Raw genomic sequence first — 20,355 nt, 5'->3', positions numbered from 1 at the left:
TTATTGACAGTGAAATATGCTGCAGCATAGCAAATAATTACTAGTTAGTATTTGCAGTACGGGAGCAATGATTGTTTTTCTTCAGATTAATAGATTTGGGTTAGGGGGAAGTGTGTGATGGCAGCTCTTCCAAAGTTTGACACATTCAGATGTCATTTTTCTCTATTGTGTCTCTGTTCAGTCTCTATTCTCTCCTCAGTGTCACATTCTATTGTACGTCGTCCCCTTAGGCACAAAAATAACAATTACTTCCTGAATTCCTACCGGCACATTTGGCTGGAGATTATGCACGAGAACGCAGACCGTGACAGTCTGCTCTCAATGCTGACGGTAACGTAGCGCTGATCTAATGCTGTTACTATGTGGCCTGCTAACCCTCGCTCTCCCCTCCCCCCAGAGGCATGATTTCTGCCACATTTTAGCTTTCCTTTTTCCACTGGTCCATGTATGTGCAACAATTTAACGAGCCACATTGTAAAGAATTGGTTCAAGTAGTTTGAATTTTTGCCATTTTTATTTCTTGGCTGACTCAGATGAGAACAATGATGCTACTCTTTCGACACCTCTTAGGTAAGGCTCTCCAGACGCTGCTGTGTTCACAGACAGAAGCAGTTGGCTTCAAGTCATTCGGAGTGGAAGCTACAAACTAACATCCGACACTTGTAGCTGTGTGATGGCGTCTGACTCGAGGCGAATCAAACTTGAGCTGGCCTCAAATTTTTTCATTACTCTGCCTGTGTGAGAAGAAAAAAAATGTAATGTGGGAATACATTATCTCCAGATTTAGGCCAGAAATAAACAAAAGGAAACAAAAAACAACAAAAAAAGTCAAGATTTCCTCACAGGTGGCCTGTTAGATCAGTGCTCTAAACTAACTGATATTAACCTCTCCTGAAGGGACTTCTACCATCCTTCTCTCCAACTTCTTCCGTCCTTTGCTCTGCTCATCTTTAACCCAGGCTTCTCTATTCTTACCCCTCCCTAGGCATCGCTCTATTAACCTCTTCCTCCTGGCCTATCAGAGAATATGGATAGAAACAGAAGAGTACTCTTTTGAAGAGAAACTAGTGCAGGACCTTGCAGTAAGTACTTGTGCTGTCCCTTCGGTGCCCTTATGTCGGCACCCATGTGCTGCGGGAAGCGGCGCGTAGCTCACACCACTCTCTTCAGTCATCCGCAAAGTGGCTTACAGCTAGGCCCATTTGTGGTAAGCATGACATCACTGCTGATGTCAGAGCCAGCAAAGTAGTTTGATCACTGTGGCCCATCCAAGCAGAGGCAAGAAAGCATCCTGTCAGGATGCTTTGACTTCCATTTAAAGTTGATGAAAGTTCAGATTCTTTCCTGGACTTTCATTTCCATTAAGCTCCACAATCAGGACAGCAGCTTACTGTTAGACATGCGATATATTACATGCGGCATATTGGAACAAACTAGGCTGTGTTTGTTTATTAAAAAAGAAACTTTTTGAATTTATAAAGATTTAAACTATAAACTTTCTTCTTAGCATATTCGTATCAATGTCTTACTGTATCTTTATATTACTGATGAAGTTACAGTGCAATAGATGAAGAATGTCAAGATTCAGCCAATCAGACGCACGTATTTATAAAAACATTTAAAAAACCAATTGTTCCAGTAAGTAAAATAATTATAAAATGGTTATATATGAGGGTAAACTGGGCTTGTGGAGAGTCATGCTTAACTCCACTCACCTTTAACGCTGCTTAACACCATCAATCGTGTGTGTGTGTGTATTTGTGTGCGCTTGTACCAGCGTGTGTGTGTTTGTTGCATTTGCATGCATGTTTTGTGCATGTCTTTTTCTCCCATAGGAGTTAACAGTTGGACCTATTATGTTTTTCCACCATATGTATGTATGAGATAGAGATTTCTCATATTAAACGTAGCCAAAGTTTCAAATAATCAGCTCTGGAGATGTGCAGGTAATCCATGTGAGCCAAACGCTTAGGCTTCAAATTCTTCTCTCACCCACCTGCTGTTCAAACCTTTAGTTTGTCAGGGGCAGCAAGACGATGACCTGAAGGGATCCACCAAGATCCAGAGATAATAGGATGTTGTGCTAATCATGTGACTCTGGGAATGAGCATAATAGGTCCCCTTTGACATGAACTTGTAAAATAGTGTTGTGATACACATTTGTTGGGTTAAACGTTAGCCTGACTCATGTGGCTGTGTCCAGAAAATACAGCCTAAAGTGGAGGAAGAGGAGGAGGAGGAGGTGAGAAAGCAGCCAGACCCTCTTCACCAGCTCATTCTGCATTTCAGCCATAACGCTCTGACTGAATGCAGGTAAATATACTCTCACACACCTGGCCACCTGGCACTAACACAGGTTGCTCCATCTGTGCTACATAATTGTTTTGGCATGCTTCTCAGCTGCTACAGAGAGCAATAAGCTAAACCATCGTCATATTTTACACTATGAAGAAAACCGAAGCAGCTTTTCAGTGTTTCTCTGGTTTATTTGCTGCAGTGGCTATAAATGCGATCACTGCCACTTATTATGTACAGATTTACAGTAGAGATGTGAAATATACAAGGTTCAATAAAGAGATATTTATCTCTCTTCTTTGTTAGTTCTCTGGAAGAGGATCCCTTGTATATTGCCTATGCAGATATGATGGCAAAGGTATCTCATTGAATCTCATTAAATTGCTCTTGTCAGCTTCTTAGCAGAAACATGCAGCTCTGATAGTCGTTTTTTTCTTCCCAGAGTTGTGCTGAAGGCGAAGAAGAGGAAGGAAAAGAGAAAACATTTGAGGTGCTCTAAATATTTGAGGGAATGTTGTTCAAGATTAAACTTTTTTTCTGTTTTCAATCATATTCAGAAGTGGTGCATGTCATAATGTCCTACAGGAAAAGGAAATGGAGAAGCAAAAGATGCTGTATCAGCAGGCCAGACTTCATGACAGAGGGGCTGCGGAGATGGTGCTTCAAATGATCAGCGCCAGCAAAGGTAAGAAATCAAATGCCTGACCTGTCTGCCTTCCTGCAGTCTATGTATTTAGATCAACGGTCATCTATGATCATCAGGTCGACTGGGTGCTACGGTAACTGTCACGCTCAAGCTGGGCATCTCCATTCTCAATGGAGGGAACATCCTGGTTCAACAGGTAACACGGTGCTCTTCACGTCTAGTCTCTGCAGTTAACAGCTTCATCTTTTAGCCTGACTGTACTTTTCCTTTCATGCAGAAAATGCTGGATTATCTCAAGGAAAAAAGAGATGTTGGCTTCTTTAAAAGCTTGTCCGGACTCATGATGTCATGCAGGTACTGGAGCGATGAGGGATTAATACACAGTAAACTTGCTTTTTATTGCAGTTGCAGTTCAAACAGTTATCTAGTTTTCCTGACTCAGAACTAGCCATTTTTTTAACATCCATTTTGACCGTTCTGCTTTACTTTCCCACAGCGGTAAATTGTTATCAATCAGCTATAACATTATGACCACTGACAGGTGACGTGAATAACACTGATTCTCTTTATCATGGTACCTGTTAATGGGGGAGATATATTAGAGAAGATTTTGTCCTGAGAGGATGTGTTAGCAGGAAAAATGGGCGAGTGTAAGGATTTGTGCAAGTTTGATAAAGGCCAAACTGTGATGCTTTGACAAATGAGAATCTCCAAAACTGCAGCTCTTGTGCGTGTTCCCAGTCTGCAGTGGTCAGTATCTATCAAAAGTGATACAAGGAGGGAAAAGTGGTGAACTAGCAACAGGGTCACTGATGCATGTGGGAGACTATGGCTGGCTTGTGTGGTCAGGATGAGCTACTGTAGAGCAAATTGCCAGAAAAGTTCATGATGATTCTGAAATAAAGGTGTCAGAATACACAGAGCATCAGTTTGTTACCTGTGCTTTGGCATAGCTACAGACCAGTCAGGATGCAAACTGCGAAAAGTGCCAACAATGGACACGTGAGTGTCAGAAATGGACCATGAAGCAATGGAAGAAGGTGGCTTGCTCCTATGACCAGGACACGTGGATGGGCCGGATGCATGCGTGTGATTAACTGGGGAACACCTGACATCAGGATGCACTATGTGAAGATGCTAAGCCTTTGGGATCATTTCTGCTGGGAAACCTTAGGCCCTGCCATCCATGTGGATGTTACTTTGACATGCACCACCTACCTAAGCATTGTTTCAGACCATATACACTCATTGAAATGATATTCCTTGAAGGCTGTGGCCTCTTTCACAGGATAATAATGGAAAATTGGTTCAGGAATAGTTTGAGGAGAACAACAACGAGTTTGAAGTGTGGACTTCACCTCTGATCTCCTCACTGCTATGCAGCATCTGTGGGATGTTATGGACAATCAAGTCCAATCCATAGAGGTCCCACCTTGCACTTTACAGGACTTAAAGGATCTGTTGCTAACATCTTGTTGTTCGATGCCACAACACAACTTCAGGGGTCCAGAGGAGTCCATGCCTCAATGGGTCGGGGCCGTCAAACAGTATTATACAAGTGGTCATAAAGTTATGCCGATCGGTTCATTTTCCAGAAATTCAGGTTACTTAAATCGTTTTTCTCTTTTGGCAGCGTCCTGGACTTGAATGCTTTTGAAAGGCAAAACAAAGCTGAAGGTCTGGGTATGGTAACTGAAGAGGGATCAAGTAAGTGACTAAAACACAGTTTTAGTGTTCCGATTCCTTCTCGTCCCCTTTCTTGGAGACTTTTAATCACCTTAATAGGAAAAGCAACAGACGGCATATTTGCAAATTGGCAATGTGCAGAAATGTACAAATTTGCAGCTTTATTTGTGCAGCAGATTGACCTTTATCTTCTTCCTCACTCCATCGTGGACGATGTCTCTTAGCAAACAACCGGTATTGTAACGTGTAGTGTCCTACTTAGTCTCATTTTGCTGTTTTTCTTAAAATGACAGCCACAAGGTTAGCTTGGAAAAAAAATCTGCTCTTTAGTTTGTTGTTGTACATCTCCATATCACGTGGGTCCTTTGTGTTACGTTGTCACATCATCATGCAGGCAAACATGTGCTACTGTATGTCTAAGTCCTGTCTGAGCCTCGTCTGCAACTTAAGAACACTCAGTTTGCATAAAAGCTCACTTTTTATAATCAGAGGTCTTTATTTAAACCGATGGGTTGCATACAGTATATAAATATGCTTTAACCATACATATCCCAGCTCATTTTCACCTCATAAGCTCAGGCATAAGTGATGGTAACTGCTAGTTTGGTCCTAAACACCGGCCCAATAAGCAGACTGTACTCTTTTTAAGACTTGGTACTGCATGTCAGTGTGAGTATGTAAAGATATATCTACAGCCCTATCACTCTCCTGTTCCTACTTCTTCTGATTGACTCTAAATGTCTTCTCCTTTGCTTATGTCTGCTTCTGTTTTGTTTGTTTGTTTGTTTTCTTCTGATCATGTTTTTATGTCATCGGTCGCAGTCAACGTGAGTGAGCGGGGTAAATACACGGTTTAGATTCTACTCATTCTATGAAATGCTGACATGTTGATTGCCTCCAGTTCAACTCCCTCATCCCTCTACTCATCCTCTACCAGCCCTCCCCCACTTCCCCCCCTTCCCTCATTCTGAATGCAAAATAACCACCTTCTTTAATCTGGACTTGGAGGAACGCATGCATGCATCCTTTGACATCTGGATAGATTGTTTACAGTCAGCTGCCCCAAACTGACTCAGATCTTTCCACTTCTTCTTTTAAGCAAAATTAATGCTTGTTATTTTTGGACCCCACCCCTCCTTTTTTTTCCTTTTTTGATCATACTAACCAGCGTGTATTAAGCAATAAATCTCCCAAAGCTTTGTTTGTACTAAACAACAAAGATTTGCTGGTATTAAACAACAAGGCTCAGTTTGGTTCCTATTATAAGCCTTATTTTGACTTGTGAGATGATGCACTATACCTCGTATGCGTGTGTGTTCCGAACCGTCAATATAGTGCACATAATTTGATGCCGTCTGACAACTAAACAGCAGCTTTATGAGGATGTGCAACAAGCTCTGATGCCTGTGCAGACATTAAAATGATGGGTGCTTGACCTTCCTGTCACTGAGGAGGACAGCTAATCTTATTTCCCGTCCTCAGGTTCCAAGGTACTGCAGAATGATGAATTCACTAAGGATCTTTTTAGGTTTCTGCAGCTTCTCTGCGAGGGACATAACAATGGTAGGTGGATGCTTTCCCATAAGCCAATATTAAAGCCATGCTGCCTCAAGCTGCATAGAAATGACTAGAAAATAAATTCCTATAGTATCTATCTGCAGGAAATTGGTGTTTAATCTTTTTTATCTTCTGTTTTAGATTTTCAAAACTTCCTAAGGACGCAGACAGGGAACACAACTACAGTCAACATAATCATTAGTACTGTGGACTACCTACTAAGACTGCAGGTATCACATTGTTACATCCAGAGCTTTAAATTTCAATAAAGTAGATATGCTATTAATTTTAGTGCTTTCTCTTTTAGGAATCTATTAGTGATTTCTACTGGTACTACTCTGGCAAGGATGTCATTGATGAGGCCGGTCAGAGGAACTTCTCCAGAGCACTAGCAGTGGCCAAACAGGTGTTCAACTCTTTAACAGAGTATATACAGGTACATAATCACAACTCTCCACAGTAAAAGCTGCTTAAAATGTTCATTACAATATCTTAACGGTCTTTCGGCGCTTTAGTGACGAGAAAGGCTGCTTGTCATCGTCTGAGCGTCTCTTTTCGTCTCTGTTTTATGTGCTCCAGGGTCCGTGTATAGGGAATCAGCAGAGTCTGGCTCACAGCAGGCTGTGGGACGCTGTGGTGGGCTTCTTGCATGTTTTTGCCAATATGCAGATGAAGTTATCTCAGGTATGTGTTTGTCTGCAGTGACGCAGATGTGCCTTAACTTAAACTAACTTAAACACTTGCTTGAGTTGTTTCATTCTGTGTTGACTAAACTGTTTACTTGTGTTTTGCTCATCTTTACTTTCACTGTGAAGGATTTCTGCTTCACATTGGAAAGCTGGTACTTTGCTGATTAAGATTTAATCCTATTATAAATGATTTGCCTTAAATTGACTCCACTTAACAAAATATATGGTGTAATGGCCTTTTTATCTTTAACTGAGAGGATTGTTTTTCTCCATTTTAGCAGCATATAGAGTACTATGGTATGGCCTGTATTTGTATGTACTACGCCAAAGTATTGTTTCTTTCTATTTGGCTTCCACTGAGCCGCTGTTCCTTAGAGTAGTCTTTGAAAATTTCTCTTTTTTACTCATTTGCTGTCGCGTTCTTATACCTAACCATGTTCAGTGGGGTTTTTTTATGTTAATGCTTAATGTTTTTCAGTCATGTTTCAGGAAACTACTGTACCTGTTTCCCATTTCCCTAAAAAAATCATGAAAGGAAGCGTACCTCAAGACTTTTGCACAGAAATGTAGATCTAAAAATAATAGGAACCAAAGGGATGGCAGTGTAAATAAACTAGCATATGTATAAGGTCAACCACCTGCTTGTACAACTACATTAAGTCAAGTGACAGTTTTTTAAAAGAAAATGGGCTGCTTGTTTTAATACATGCCTGCTTAGCTATAGTTAATAGTTGTTACTTAAGTAAAGATTTGAAATAACGGCTTGTACAGATGTGAAAATGTGAACAGCCCCTGGTGTTTTATTCGTTGCCACTAGAGGTCTCTCCAGGCTCATTGATAATCAGAAGCAACTCCAGTACAATTACACATGTTGTTCACCTCAGCTACATGATATATGACTCCATCATTGATATGTCCAATAAGCCAGGAGTGGGATGAAATCCACCCACCTAATCTTATCTCGTGGTCGTCACAAAGGGGCTGGGTCTGACAGCAGCAGCCAGGATGAAGAAGAGCACAGGTGCATCAAAGTACGCTTCAGATTTATGGCACATTGAATACAAAGCCCATAGAGACATTAAACGAGTCAGCCTGACCTCGCCATCTGTTCCTAGACAGCAAAATAACATAAACCCTGGTTGTGATGGATCGATGTTACCTAGAAGGACCTTCTGAGCCACAGCAGGGGCCATTTGAGGTCCCTACAATATTAAAGCCTTGATCTCTCCAACTCTCTCTGCATCACAGGGATATTAAAGAGCCTGGCTGTACCCTTACAGTTAGACTATCAGTGGTCTGTGTGACATATTGTACTATGACTTTCTGTCTTTTTTCTAACAGGACTCCAGTCAGATTGAATTACTAAAGGAGCTGCTGGACCTGCAGAAGGACATGGTCGTCATGATGCTCTCGCTACTTGAAGGTGGTTTTTTGTTTTTAATAACATTATATAAGCTTTGTATGCTGGTACTTTCATAAATCGGATTTATTTGCCTGATATAATCAAATGTGTAGCAGAGCAGATTAGTCTGATCTGCATGGGGAAGTGTTTTTTTTAATGAGTTTACTGATAAAATTTACCGCTTTATTGTCTCACAGGTAATGTTGTGAATGGAACTATCGGCAAACAGATGGTGGACACCTTGGTGGAATCTTCCAGTAACGTGGAGATGATCCTGAAATTTTTCGACATGTTCCTCAAGTTGAAGGACTTGACTACTTCGGACAGTTTCAAGGAGTACGACCCCGAGAGCAAAGGCGTCATCTCAAAGAAGGATTTCCAGAAGTCCATGGAGAACCAGAAGCAGTATTCTCAGTCTGAGATTGAGTTTCTTCTCTCCTGCGCCGAGGCTGACGAGAACGACATGTTCAACTACGAGCAGTTTGTTGAGAGGTTTCACGAACCGGCAAAAGACATCGGCTTTAACGTCGCCGTGTTGCTAACCAATCTTTCAGAGCACATGCCTCACGATGCCCGCCTCTCAACTTTCCTGGACCTGGCCGAAAGCGTCCTCAGCTACTTCGAGCCTTACTTGGGCCGCATTGAGATCATGGGCGGAGCCAAGCGCATCGAGAGAGTGTACTTCGAGATCAGCCAGTCGAGTCGCACGCAATGGGAGAAGCCTCAGGTGAAAGAGTCGAAGCGGCAGTTCATCTTTGACGTGGTCAACGAGGGCGGAGAGAGCGAGAAGATGGAGTTGTTTGTAAACTTCTGCGAGGACACGATCTTCGAGATGCAGCTGGCCTCTCAGATTTCAGAGCCAGACCCCGTTGAGCGCCCGGAGGAAGAAGAGGATGACATCCAGACCATGATGGAGAACCAGGAAGAGGAAGACGAGGAGAGCGCGATGATGGAGTCTTCCTCGGCATTTACAATCGCATGCATCTCCATGAAAAAGAGCTTGTGTCACTTCCGCCAGCTGCTTACTCTTAAAAGCATGCGGCGGCAATTCAGGAAATTCAGGAAGATGAGTGTGAAGGAGATGGTGCGGGGCTTCTTCTCCTTCTTTTGGATGATCATCACAGGCCTCTTTCACTTTGTTTACAGCCTAATTTGGGGATTCTTCCACATCTTGTGGACCACGATGTTTGGGGGTGGCCTCGTTGAAGGGGCTAAGAACATGAAGGTTACAGATATTTTGGGAAACATGCCTGACCCCACTCAGTTCGGGATCCATGGAGACGTGTTAGAAACAGAAAAGATGGAGGCAAGCGAAGCGTCAGCGTTGGCTGAGTTGGGTCAGATGGCTCAAGGGGAAGCAGCAGAGGCAGATCTGATGGCTGAGCTACTCAACATACAGCCGAAGAAGGAGGGCAAGCACGGGGCCGAGCCAGGTTTGGGGGATGTGTCTGAGGTGGTGGTGGGAGATGCCCCGTCAATAGCCAGTGCAGTCAAGCAGAAGAAGGCACAGGTTAGTGATTTTGTTCAGAAAATAGAAGAAGAACACACCCTTATTAGTAGAACCTGAATGTTAAAGTAATCTGCTGATTCCAGATGGCTGCAAAGACGAGGGCTGTGAACGGAGACTACAGATCTGATACAGAGAAGGGAGAGTGAGTGTAACTTGTTCATTGTTACCTACATTACCACTTGCATATGTTTATTTGAGGATTGTGTTAGATTAGTTTCACATAAATAGCAGTTATCGTATCCATGCTTACTCCTGTGCTTGTCCCTTTGCTTAGTATCCACATTTTGTTTCTCCATATTAAGTATACATCTGTGTCTATGAACACAACACTAATGTATAATTTATGCTTGCAGTTCAGAAGATGGTGAGAAGAAGGACCACGACAAGACTAGAGACGAAGCTCCTCCAGAGCTGTCAGTGGAGGAGAAGAAAGCCCCGAAGAAAAGGCTCGGCTTGAAGAAAGAGGCACCGGAGGCTTTCATGGCGAGCTTCTTCGCCGGCTTGGAAGTCTACCAGACTAAGATGCTGGTCAGATGTTTTCCTCACTGCAGTTTTAAGATCACAACTGTTACATTAAGCACAAATACAAACTTGTTAGACATAAAAACAAAGATGATGATCACGATTACCTTTTCACAGAACTACCTGGCAAGAAATTTCTACAATCTCCGCTTCTTGGCACTTTTTGTTGCCTTTGCTATCAACTTTATTCTTCTCTTCTACAAAGTAAGTTTGGAGCTAAACTACCACTTTATATACTCACCTTAGGGTCCCGCTGTTTTGTAAGCTGGGTGTCAAATTTGGTGTCGTCACCTTTTAGGTGACCGGTGATTACTCGGATGATGAAGACCCCTGGAAGGGTCGAGGCAGAGCTGGGGAGGAGGAAGACGAGGGAGCGCTTGAGTATTTCGTCTTGCAGGAGAGCACAGGTTACATGGCACCAACACTTCGCTGTCTGGCAATACTACACACCATCATATCTTTCCTGTGTGTAGTGGGATACTACTACCTGAAGGTATGCACAGTTTTTTAAGGTGGTCTAATGAATTTGTTAAGCATTGTAGGTGCAAAAATAAAACTGCACACATGTGGAGCATTAAAAAATCAAGTAACTTCAAATATCTTGTTTGGGTATATGTACATTTTATATTTCAGTACACTTGTTCATTGTTAACCCATGCACTCACGTGCACACACACACACACACACACACACACACTGTCTCAGTGATGCAGCCCGATTTCTCGTGTGTTCAAGGTGCCTTTGGTAGTGTTCAAGCGGGAGAAGGAGATAGCAAGGAAGTTGGAGTTTGCAGGCCTCTACATCACCGAGCAGCCGTCTGATGACGACATTAAAGGACAGTGGGACAGACTGGTCATCAACACTCCGTGAGTCTGCCTTTTATCAAACGACGAATCATAATCTTGTGCAAACAGACGTTTAATTCTGTTTTTGTTTTTTTATCAGCTCCTTTCCCAACAACTACTGGGATAAATTTGTCAAGCGCAAAGTAAGTAGCTCATGTAATTTAAGTTTAATCTGCTGTGCACACAAGCTATAAATGGAATCTGGTTACACTTACTAAATGTCAGCTGCCGTGTCTCTTATATATTTCCGCGCGGCTTCTGTTTGTAGGTGATAAAAAAGTATGGAGACCTTTACGGAGCAGAGAGGATAGCAGAGCTGCTGGGGTTGGACAAGAGTGCCCTGGATTTCAACCCTACAGAGGAAACTGTTGCCAAGGAGGCTTCACTGGTGTCATGGTGAGAGATTGGGCTGATAAAAAGCAGACAGCCCAGGGCTGCTTGGAGTAAAAATAGAGGTCAAACAGAAAATACGAGCCCTTCATATCAACTTTTCTCTGTTGCCAGGTTGAGCTCAATCGATACAAAGTACCATGTCTGGAAAATGGGGGTTGTGTTTACAGATAATGTAAGTTTAAAAATAAGTTTGGATGATTAATTGCTTTGTTTTGTAGTTTTATTGATGGTGGTTTACATTATTTGACAGCTGAGGAGGTTGATGGAGGATTTTATAGCAGGGCGAACGGCTTCTGATCCATTTTGTTTCTCCACCAGTCATTCTTGTATCTAGTTTGGTACACCACCATGTCCATCCTGGGTCACTACAACAACTTCTTCTTTGCCGCCCATCTGCTGGACATTGCCATGGGCTTCAAGACTCTCCGCACCATCCTTTCATCTGTCACGCACAATGGCAAGCAGGTGAGGAGGAAACACATACAGCTCTTCTATTGAACAGCAGGGGTCACTGCAGAGCTGGTGGTGAAACACATTTTTTGATCACAGTTTGCAGTGATGGCATTTGAAGTATGCCATTCAAAATGTGCTAAATTCTGCTTTCTGCACGCCCAAAACAGATTTCACTTGAAATCATTTTAATGTTGCTTTAAATGTTAACACAGTTATTTAAATATTATGTATTTATGTCCTTAAAAAATGGTAAATGGCCTGTATTTATATAGCGCTTTTCTAGTCCATAGGACCCCAAAGCGCTTTACACTACATTCAGTCATCCACCCATTCACACACACATTCACACACTGGTGATGGCAGCTACATTGTAGCCACAGCTGCCCTGGGGCGCACTGACAGAGGCGAGGCTGCCGGACACTGGCGCCACCGGGCCCTCTGACCACCACCAGTAGGCAAACACGGGGTCAGTATCTTGCCCAAGGATATTTGGCATGCAGCCAGGGTGCAGCCTGGGATTGAACCACCGACCTTCTGATTAGTGGCTGACCTGCTCTGCCACCTGAGCTACAGCCACCCACAAAAAGCTACTTTAAAAGACCCAGGCTTGGTTTTATAATAGGTTAAAGCCAACATATTAACAAATATGATCTTTTTATTAGGCAGTTTCTCTTGTCATTTAACTGATCTAATTGACCATTTAGGTCTAATTTGGTTCATCAGGTTCTGAGAAAAATGATCTCGCTTGTTGGCAGCTAATATGCAGGTGACATGAATCACAAATGTGTCATCTAGCAGATCCTGTATGTGTCGTGTGAGATAATTGGAATGTTCTCAGCATCCTTTGACATTTGAGTTCAAATGGCTCACATGGCTTAATTTAAATCCCACTTTGGATTGCCAGTTCTTCCAATAATTCCCATGTTAACTGACCAGAGGGACAAATCAGAATTTAATGTCACCTCAGTCTCCAAGGGGGGAAATGCACCAAAATGGCAAGGCCACAAGGAATCAGCGACATCTCCCAGACTCAGCCGTCTGTGGGCTGATCAATCACGCTGTCAATCTAAATGCGCTTTACGGCGTTGTTGCCTTTCAGGTTTACAACCGGCTGAGCTGTAGCTGAATCCATTTTTTATTATATGTGAAATAATAGACTCTTTTTTTGTATTTACTATAAATAAATAACTCATGTGAGTTTTCTTATTGCACTAAACTTTCTCTTCGTTTCCACGCGTTTGAACTTTTCCCCTTCTCTCTACTCACTCCTCTCTTGCTGATCTAATTTTGTTGCAATTTTTTTATAGAAAACAAATGGAAGCCAGCAGCTCTGCCCCTGCTGCGTCCATTGTGTGTCTAAAAGAAATACATAAATAGCAAAAAAAGAGCGAGTCTGTGAATGCAGATTTCATGTGTCTCTGTAGCTGGTGCTGACAGTGGGCCTGCTAGCTGTTGTGGTCTATCTCTACACTGTGGTGGCCTTCAACTTCTTCAGGAAGTTTTACAACAAGAGTGAGGATGAGGATGAGCCGGACATGAAGTGCGACGACATGATGACGGTAAACTGGAGTTACGCTTTCTTTTTTAAGGAACAGATTTGGGCTCGCTGCTTAAAATAAGCCACGACTTAATGCTCAGCCTCAGATTTCAATTAGACCTCCACCTGTGTTCCCGCAGTGCTACCTATTCCACATGTATGTTGGGGTAAGAGCAGGAGGCGGGATAGGGGATGAGATCGAGGACCCAGCTGGTGACCCCTATGAGCTCTACCGCATCCTGTTCGACATCACGTTCTTCTTCTTTGTTATTGTCATCCTCTTGGCCATCATCCAGGGTACATTAAAAAATCCCAATTTCAACCTTATTTATCAGTAATTAGACGAACCCACAACATATATCCATTTAAATATTACAGTCTTTATGCTTAGGGTATGTATGTCATGCTCACAGCAGTTCCTTTATGGTTGCAGGTTTGATCATTGATGCCTTTGGAGAGTTAAGAGACCAACAGGAGCAGGTCAAAGAGGACATGGAGGTGAGAGGACAGATCATCATAACTTGCAGCACTGAAGGAAGTGGCAGGAGTGTAAATCATATAAAAGATGGACTTAGCTTATAGGTCTGTGAAGTGAAGCCATTGTAGAAGTCGTCCAGTGTGGCCACTCCGTGTTTGTTGACTTTGGTCATGTTGTGGATGATGTTCTGTGGATTCACGTAACGATGGTCTAAAACCTCTTCAAGAGACGGAACATCCAGAATCCTCTGATGGTGGGTCAGCGTGATGTCCTTCCAGATCTCCTGCTCATCCCACTGTCAGCTCTCGTCTCTGTTTCTGCTGCTCTTCTGTTGGCTGATTGTTGCCTTCCTGCTGTGTTTGGAGTGCAAATTCTACATTTTCCTGGTTCTCCGTCTCCTGCCTCCTCCTTCTGAACCTCCTCTTTGAAGGTCTCTTTTTTATGGATCTGGAGTCTGAGGGTCAGGGGATAGAAAAGTGGAGGGAAACCCGTGCATCACATTGTTGTCCTCCAGGTCCTCTGTTCCCCAGCATCCCTTTACATCTTCAGTCACATGGTTCTTCAGAAACTTCTTTAGGAGGTGAACTGTCTGTTGCCTAGTAACGTCGGGGCCAAGGCTACTGTTACAGAGCAGCTGGTGCAGCCAATCAACAGCAGCAGAAGCGGTGAAGCAGGAAGCATAGTGCCTGAAGTTCTATCGATGCTTCCTGAGGGGCATGCAAGCTCGAAACAAACGTGTCACATCATTCCACAGTTTTGTGGCTCTGTACAGTCCAGGACAAATAACATGAGAACTCATATTTATCACAAAAGGGCAGCAATAAAGTTTATCTTCATTCGATGTAGCGACAGGTAATATCCATCACTCGAAGAAATATTTATGCATGTCTCGCTACAGGCTTAAGGGCCATCAGGGGGCAACTGTTAAAAAAGAAGACTGGATGAGACTCCACAGTAACAGCGCTCGGCTCTCTTGTTCTATGACCTCAGTTAATACTCTCTTGGTGAGCAACTGTTTGTTTCACAGACTGCTGAAAACAACATGATGTTCATTTTTGCAAATGATTACACTCTTTACCATCTGAAACCGGGTATAGTTTATGATGGGCCAACCTCATATCTGGAAAGTTGCTTCGAAATAGCGAGACAGTTGAACACTCAGCTCGACCCTTCATAACAGCACCTCCCTAACCATTAGACGGCATAATCGCGCTCACGTCCACCTTTCATGTACGAATAGATTTAATGTAGATCTTCTGGAGATTACGGCCTTATTAGTGGACTCTTGTGTCTCGTCTCGTGTACTTGTCTCTTTTTTTTCATTAATATTTTACTTTGTCTGGGTTACTTTATGGAAATTGTACCCCCTAACCCCCCTATTTGATCACGTGTTGAGTTTCAGAGATGTGACACATTTTTGTGAGCTCCCCATCTCTCTTGAGTATTTAAACAGTCACTGTGACAGGCAAGTGAAGATCAACGTGCATGTGGGAATATAAATATTAAGCCGAATTTTGGAAGCATACTTGTTGATGCATAACCTTGTCGCCTAAGAAAGGGCAGATAACCCTTAATGAAACTGTCAATAATAAATAACTGTGTTATTTTCTCAGACTAAAAGGTCCCTGCAGAGCTTCTGTTGTTCATAGGCTGAGTGGGACTGAGCGTGATGAGTAACTTGACCTTAATATTGTAAAATATGTCCAATCTGGTGTTGCTTTAGGCAAACTCTTGTTTACTGTAGTTCATCAATGAAGCACAGAAAAAGAAGAAGGAAGCGTGCCTTCTAATTTTCATTTTCTGTCCTCAGACCAAATGTTTCATCTGTGGGATCGGGAACGATTACTTCGACACAACCCCCCACGGCTTTGAGACCCACACCTTACAAGAGCACAATTTGGCCAACTATCTGTGAGTATCCTTTTGATCAGCAGTGTTTTTAATGTTTTTTTGTTTTGTAATCATTGCAGTAATCTTTTACCATTCGTGTCAATGCTTTTCTGTAATTTAACCACATGATTGATGGCTTTAGCACGTTACTGCAGCATAAACACCAAAGTCACTAGTAGCAGCATTGATCCAGAACACTAGATCCCTTCAGGTATCCTGCCTGTGTTTCCCTCACACGCACCGCTTAGCCGGTGTTTCTGAATAATACCAGTAACAATAGAAAGTCTCAGTCCATTTGCTCTCACAGTCAGCTAGCCGGAGGATATCAGAGCGACCTCATTATGTTGCTTCATTACTATTTAATGCCATGAACTTTATTGGAAAATAGGTTTGTGATAGCATGCTCTCATTCAGTATTCATTATGATTTGGCATGCTGCGATGCCCATAGAGATACAGCGGCTCATTGCCATTTACGCTTGATTTGGGGAACAACAGGTGATTCTGCGATAGAGACGAGGTGGTGTAACTTTACTTAGACACTAGCATCGGGAACTGTGACACCCAGTGACGGAGAGTTTGACATTTATGTGATTAGTGTTGCAAAAATCAAATGTGTCACAGAAAAGCTTCTCATGTCCCTGCTCTGTGCTTCAGCTGTGGTGATGGGCTTAGATACAAGACTGCGATTCCCCTTTAATATTTTTTTCTTTGTTCTCGTTTTTCTTATAAAGGTTTTTCCTGATGTACCTCATCAACAAGGATGAGACAGAGCACACTGGACAGGTAGAAGACTATTTTACCCTGATTAGCTTAACCCATTCAATATTTCTCCTCTTACTGTCAACACCTATTTTGGTTTATTCGTTTTTTCATATCTACCCATATTGTGGTGGAATTAAAGTGTTGTTTGATACTCTGTGGTTTACATAATATTAATTAAGGTCATTGTACTAAACACATAGAGATTCAATTTTAATTTTAGGTCATATTTGTGTGGATAAAGTGGTAAGATTAATACTGCTCAATAACATTTCAAGTAGGTGCTCATCTACTAGCTAACTGTTTTGCCTCTCTTAGATAAGACAGTAGCTATGTCCCAATTCATAGGCAGCATCCTCCGAACACCGAGTTTAATAAACTCAGCCGTCTGCTCCTCACTCGCTAACATATAACTTGACATTGGAGTAAATTCTCGACCATCTCACACTTCTGTTAATTAGTTTTCTGTTTGACGTTTATTTAGCTGTAATCTCAGCTGAACCGATTTACTCAGGAACAAATAAAACACTGAAAAAAGCCAAACAATAACATTTTTAATTTATCTGAGTGACTTAGTTACATGTTTAACCTGAGTAGTAAAAGGCCGCGGGGGATCTGAAAGCGATGTGCCGGGAGTCCGCTGTTCTCGCCGGCTCCAGTGAGCCTTGAACCCCCGGCTAGCTATTGATCTGGAGGGTAACAGACGTCTCCGAAAACATTGGAGCACTTTTGCAAATATGTGATGTCTTGATAAATCGAGCAGATATATGAAATTTACACAGCTACATTCTTGCCTGAGAATATGTTAAAAGTTTATTTTGTGATTACAGAAAGAGTAATCAGAGTAATATTAAAACTAAGTAGCTGCCGCCATTGTTGGAAACTGGAATCGGCTGGGCCGCGCTATGAATTCTGGGGTAGGGTACAATCCTTCAAATTCGGGGAAATGAAGGACGCATTTGTCGACCGCGTTTGGAGCAGCCTTCAAATTGGGACGGCCTTCGTCTCCTGGCTGTGACGTAATCAGCCTTAAAATGAGGTGGCCTAGGTTTTGGGACACAGCTAGTATACTCACTAAATACCAAAACTGTTTTAATGATCTTTCTGTTGATACGTTCACTTGGTATTAACTGCATGTTAATACCAAGTGAACCCATTTCAGCTCATTAACACACCTGTAATTATGTAATGTTTAAATTTTGGATATTTAAGTTCAAAACATTCAGCCTTACTTTAGGCAAGTTAAAGATTTCGAGCTAAACTCTGATGTTGGCTTGTGTCCAGGAGTCCTACGTGTGGAAGATGTATCAGGAGCGCTGCTGGGACTTTTTCCCAGCTGGAGATTGCTTCCGCAAACAGTACGAAGATCAGCTTGGATAGAGCAGATGCATCCTCCTTACCTCTATCTACGTGGCCTGCTGGAGCATGTAGTCCCACCTACAACTGCTGGAATACGACACACACTCCCACACTGGTTTGGACTGGTGTGAGGAGAGGCAAATGAAAATGATGTACCCTGTAACTGTCAGTACAGCACCCGTCTATGAGGAAATGACCTACAACTTGCCCAGACATTTAGGTTTTCTTTTGGTTTGGGGGACTCGTTTTTGACAGCGTGTTGCCTTTTACTCCACATAACCCCAAATCATTGCACAATTTTTGTTTTCTTTTGGTCTTTTTGAGAAATATTGGGTTGTGTGGGGTTATGGGGACAATGTGTGAGTCATATTATGCACAATATATGAATGTTGAACTTGAGACTTAATGCCAAAAGAAAAGCAGTGGAGTATAGTAGATATACATAGTGCGCAAAAATGTGATTTAAGAAAAGATTTTTTTTCGTCAGATGTTGTAACATTTATCTATCGAGATGGAATCTGTAGGATGACGTGACAAAAGGTTTATTGTGTAGGATTTATTTTTAAAAATGCCTAAAGTTCTTCATGAAGTGCCTTACAGTACTGTATCTACATTACAATGAAGCTATGCAAAACTTTTGTTTCTTTTCTTTATTGTATGTAAGTACAGTAGTTTTCCTGGAGCAGTAACAAGTAGCTGTCCAGATATGTAGTTTGTGGCTGAACACTTTCATTTGAACGTGGAAGAAGAGCATTGGGACGATTTCTTTTGTTGCTGAATGCAGCGTAACTGCAAATGTTCAAGATACAGTGTATACATGACACAACAGAATTTCCTGAAGACTTTCAAACAAGAACAGAAAAAAAATGAATTGCTATTGTATGGCCATTTGTATGTAATAGCTTTGCTGATCTGTGCATTTCTTTTGATGGAAAAAAAATAAAGAAATTGATGCAAGAAACGTTTGTGTTTACATTGTGGTTGTTTATTTTTCAGATCTTTGAATTTATTTCTTAAAGCAATTAAATAAAAATATATCTCCAAGTCTAAGATCTCTGAGTCATTTCAGACACGTAAATTTCACACACCCCAAACCTCAAAGCTATATCATAACTCTGACCTTCCTGTAGCTTTTAATTATGATTTAGTAATAAACAAGTAATGGCCAAGTAGGTGCGTACTTCTGGTGGGTTAGAATGGCAGGACGGGGCCTCAGCAGACTACATGATGGGAGTTTTAGACCTATTACCCATGGTGCCAGCTGTCAGCTCACATCACGTCACCACACCTTGGGCACCACACAGTGCTGAAGCCTGCCGCTGAGAGCAACTCTACCACCTCAGCTTACAGCTCTGGCATTCTGACTATTTTGTATGGTCCCAGCATGTTGTGTGTGTATTGTATTTTTGAAATTAAAACGTGACCCATCACTATCGGTCTTTCTACTGAAGACTATTGCAAAGCAACAATAAAAAGCTATCATTACCTCCAATTGTTTTATAAAGCTGCTCTTGTCATAGTGCAGTAAATATTTAACATGCAGTGTTTTGAGTGGATTAAAGCAAACGCAGTCTCTGAGCTAACTCAGTTTAAAGCTTCGTATGTAATGTCCTGTGCTCTAAAAAGCAAATGGGCTCCCACATTATTTAGCATATTATGCGGCTATAAAGGCAGCAGAAGGAAACTGTAATGTGCAATATCAGTGATGACTTCCATGTGAAGCAGAGCCAACATGAATTAGCAACAATTAAGCCATTCGTGATGACACACACAGAAACACACATATAACAAAGTCGTGTTACCAACAAACAACCAAGTTATAATGGGTTTCATGCATATAGATTGTTTCTGGCTACCACTTTTTAAAAACTCATAAATTTGTAAAACTTATAATTTGGTTTAGGTCAAGTAAAACTGATATGACAAATAGTCTACGTCAAGAAATTTTAACTGAGCTTAACTAACCTTGAGCTAGTAGAAAGGAAAGGAACTAGTGTGCTGCAAAAGAAGGTTCAGGGTCAAAGCGGCAATAAGGAAGTCTGTTCATATTTAAACCTTAGCGTTAGCATGATTCATGAGTAGTGTAAAGTGCGTAGAATCAAAACAACAAGTTAAACACTGCCTATTTTGGGTCACTTTTTCCAGTCCAAAGCCAGATAAAGGAGGAGGGATGGAATTGTGACATTAAAAAAACAATAACTACTGAAAGAAATTTAATTTGTAGTTCTAAATATATTCTAAATATATATAAATGCATTTAGGGTGTTTTTTACTGACTTTATGTCTCTTCCATGATGTTATTTCTCTGTCGTACAGCATCGGTTACAATTAC

At 41.9% G+C, this 20,355-nt stretch overlaps 1 protein-coding gene across 1 annotated transcript in view; it reads left to right on the top strand.

Annotated features, from left to right (window-relative positions):
* LOC146686680 (ryanodine receptor 3) overlaps window positions 1-18,985 on the top strand; it is a 110,662-nt gene extending 91,677 nt beyond the window's left edge. The window contains exons 76-105 of the mRNA XM_085441255.1: window positions 231-330; window positions 2,204-2,313; window positions 2,602-2,653; window positions 2,738-2,785; window positions 2,881-2,980; window positions 3,058-3,137; window positions 3,219-3,295; window positions 4,575-4,648; window positions 5,450-5,467; window positions 6,110-6,190; window positions 6,326-6,414; window positions 6,492-6,620; window positions 6,764-6,868; window positions 8,215-8,296; window positions 8,473-9,785; window positions 9,869-9,927; window positions 10,139-10,313; window positions 10,425-10,511; window positions 10,606-10,800; window positions 11,043-11,173; window positions 11,253-11,295; window positions 11,421-11,548; window positions 11,657-11,717; window positions 11,864-12,010; window positions 13,423-13,557; window positions 13,676-13,832; window positions 13,969-14,033; window positions 15,824-15,924; window positions 16,637-16,688; window positions 17,949-18,985. Coding sequence (XP_085297381.1) covers window positions 231-330; window positions 2,204-2,313; window positions 2,602-2,653; window positions 2,738-2,785; window positions 2,881-2,980; window positions 3,058-3,137; window positions 3,219-3,295; window positions 4,575-4,648; window positions 5,450-5,467; window positions 6,110-6,190; window positions 6,326-6,414; window positions 6,492-6,620; window positions 6,764-6,868; window positions 8,215-8,296; window positions 8,473-9,785; window positions 9,869-9,927; window positions 10,139-10,313; window positions 10,425-10,511; window positions 10,606-10,800; window positions 11,043-11,173; window positions 11,253-11,295; window positions 11,421-11,548; window positions 11,657-11,717; window positions 11,864-12,010; window positions 13,423-13,557; window positions 13,676-13,832; window positions 13,969-14,033; window positions 15,824-15,924; window positions 16,637-16,688; window positions 17,949-18,044 — 4,090 coding nt within the window. The 3' untranslated portion in view covers window positions 18,045-18,985. The remainder of the gene's footprint in view (window positions 1-230; window positions 331-2,203; window positions 2,314-2,601; window positions 2,654-2,737; window positions 2,786-2,880; window positions 2,981-3,057; window positions 3,138-3,218; window positions 3,296-4,574; window positions 4,649-5,449; window positions 5,468-6,109; window positions 6,191-6,325; window positions 6,415-6,491; window positions 6,621-6,763; window positions 6,869-8,214; window positions 8,297-8,472; window positions 9,786-9,868; window positions 9,928-10,138; window positions 10,314-10,424; window positions 10,512-10,605; window positions 10,801-11,042; window positions 11,174-11,252; window positions 11,296-11,420; window positions 11,549-11,656; window positions 11,718-11,863; window positions 12,011-13,422; window positions 13,558-13,675; window positions 13,833-13,968; window positions 14,034-15,823; window positions 15,925-16,636; window positions 16,689-17,948) is intronic.
* The last annotated feature ends 1,370 nt before the right edge of the window (window positions 18,986-20,355 follow it).

Source organism: Copadichromis virginalis, linkage group LG19 (genome assembly GCF_057382275.1).
Source record: "Copadichromis virginalis isolate Kocher_CV1m ecotype Utaka linkage group LG19, C_Virginalis_male_GT1.1, whole genome shotgun sequence".
Classification (NCBI taxonomy): domain Eukaryota; kingdom Metazoa; phylum Chordata; class Actinopteri; order Cichliformes; family Cichlidae; genus Copadichromis; species Copadichromis virginalis.
The sequence above is the reverse complement of the archived record's forward strand: the minus strand, read 5'-3'. Positions and strand labels throughout refer to the sequence as shown.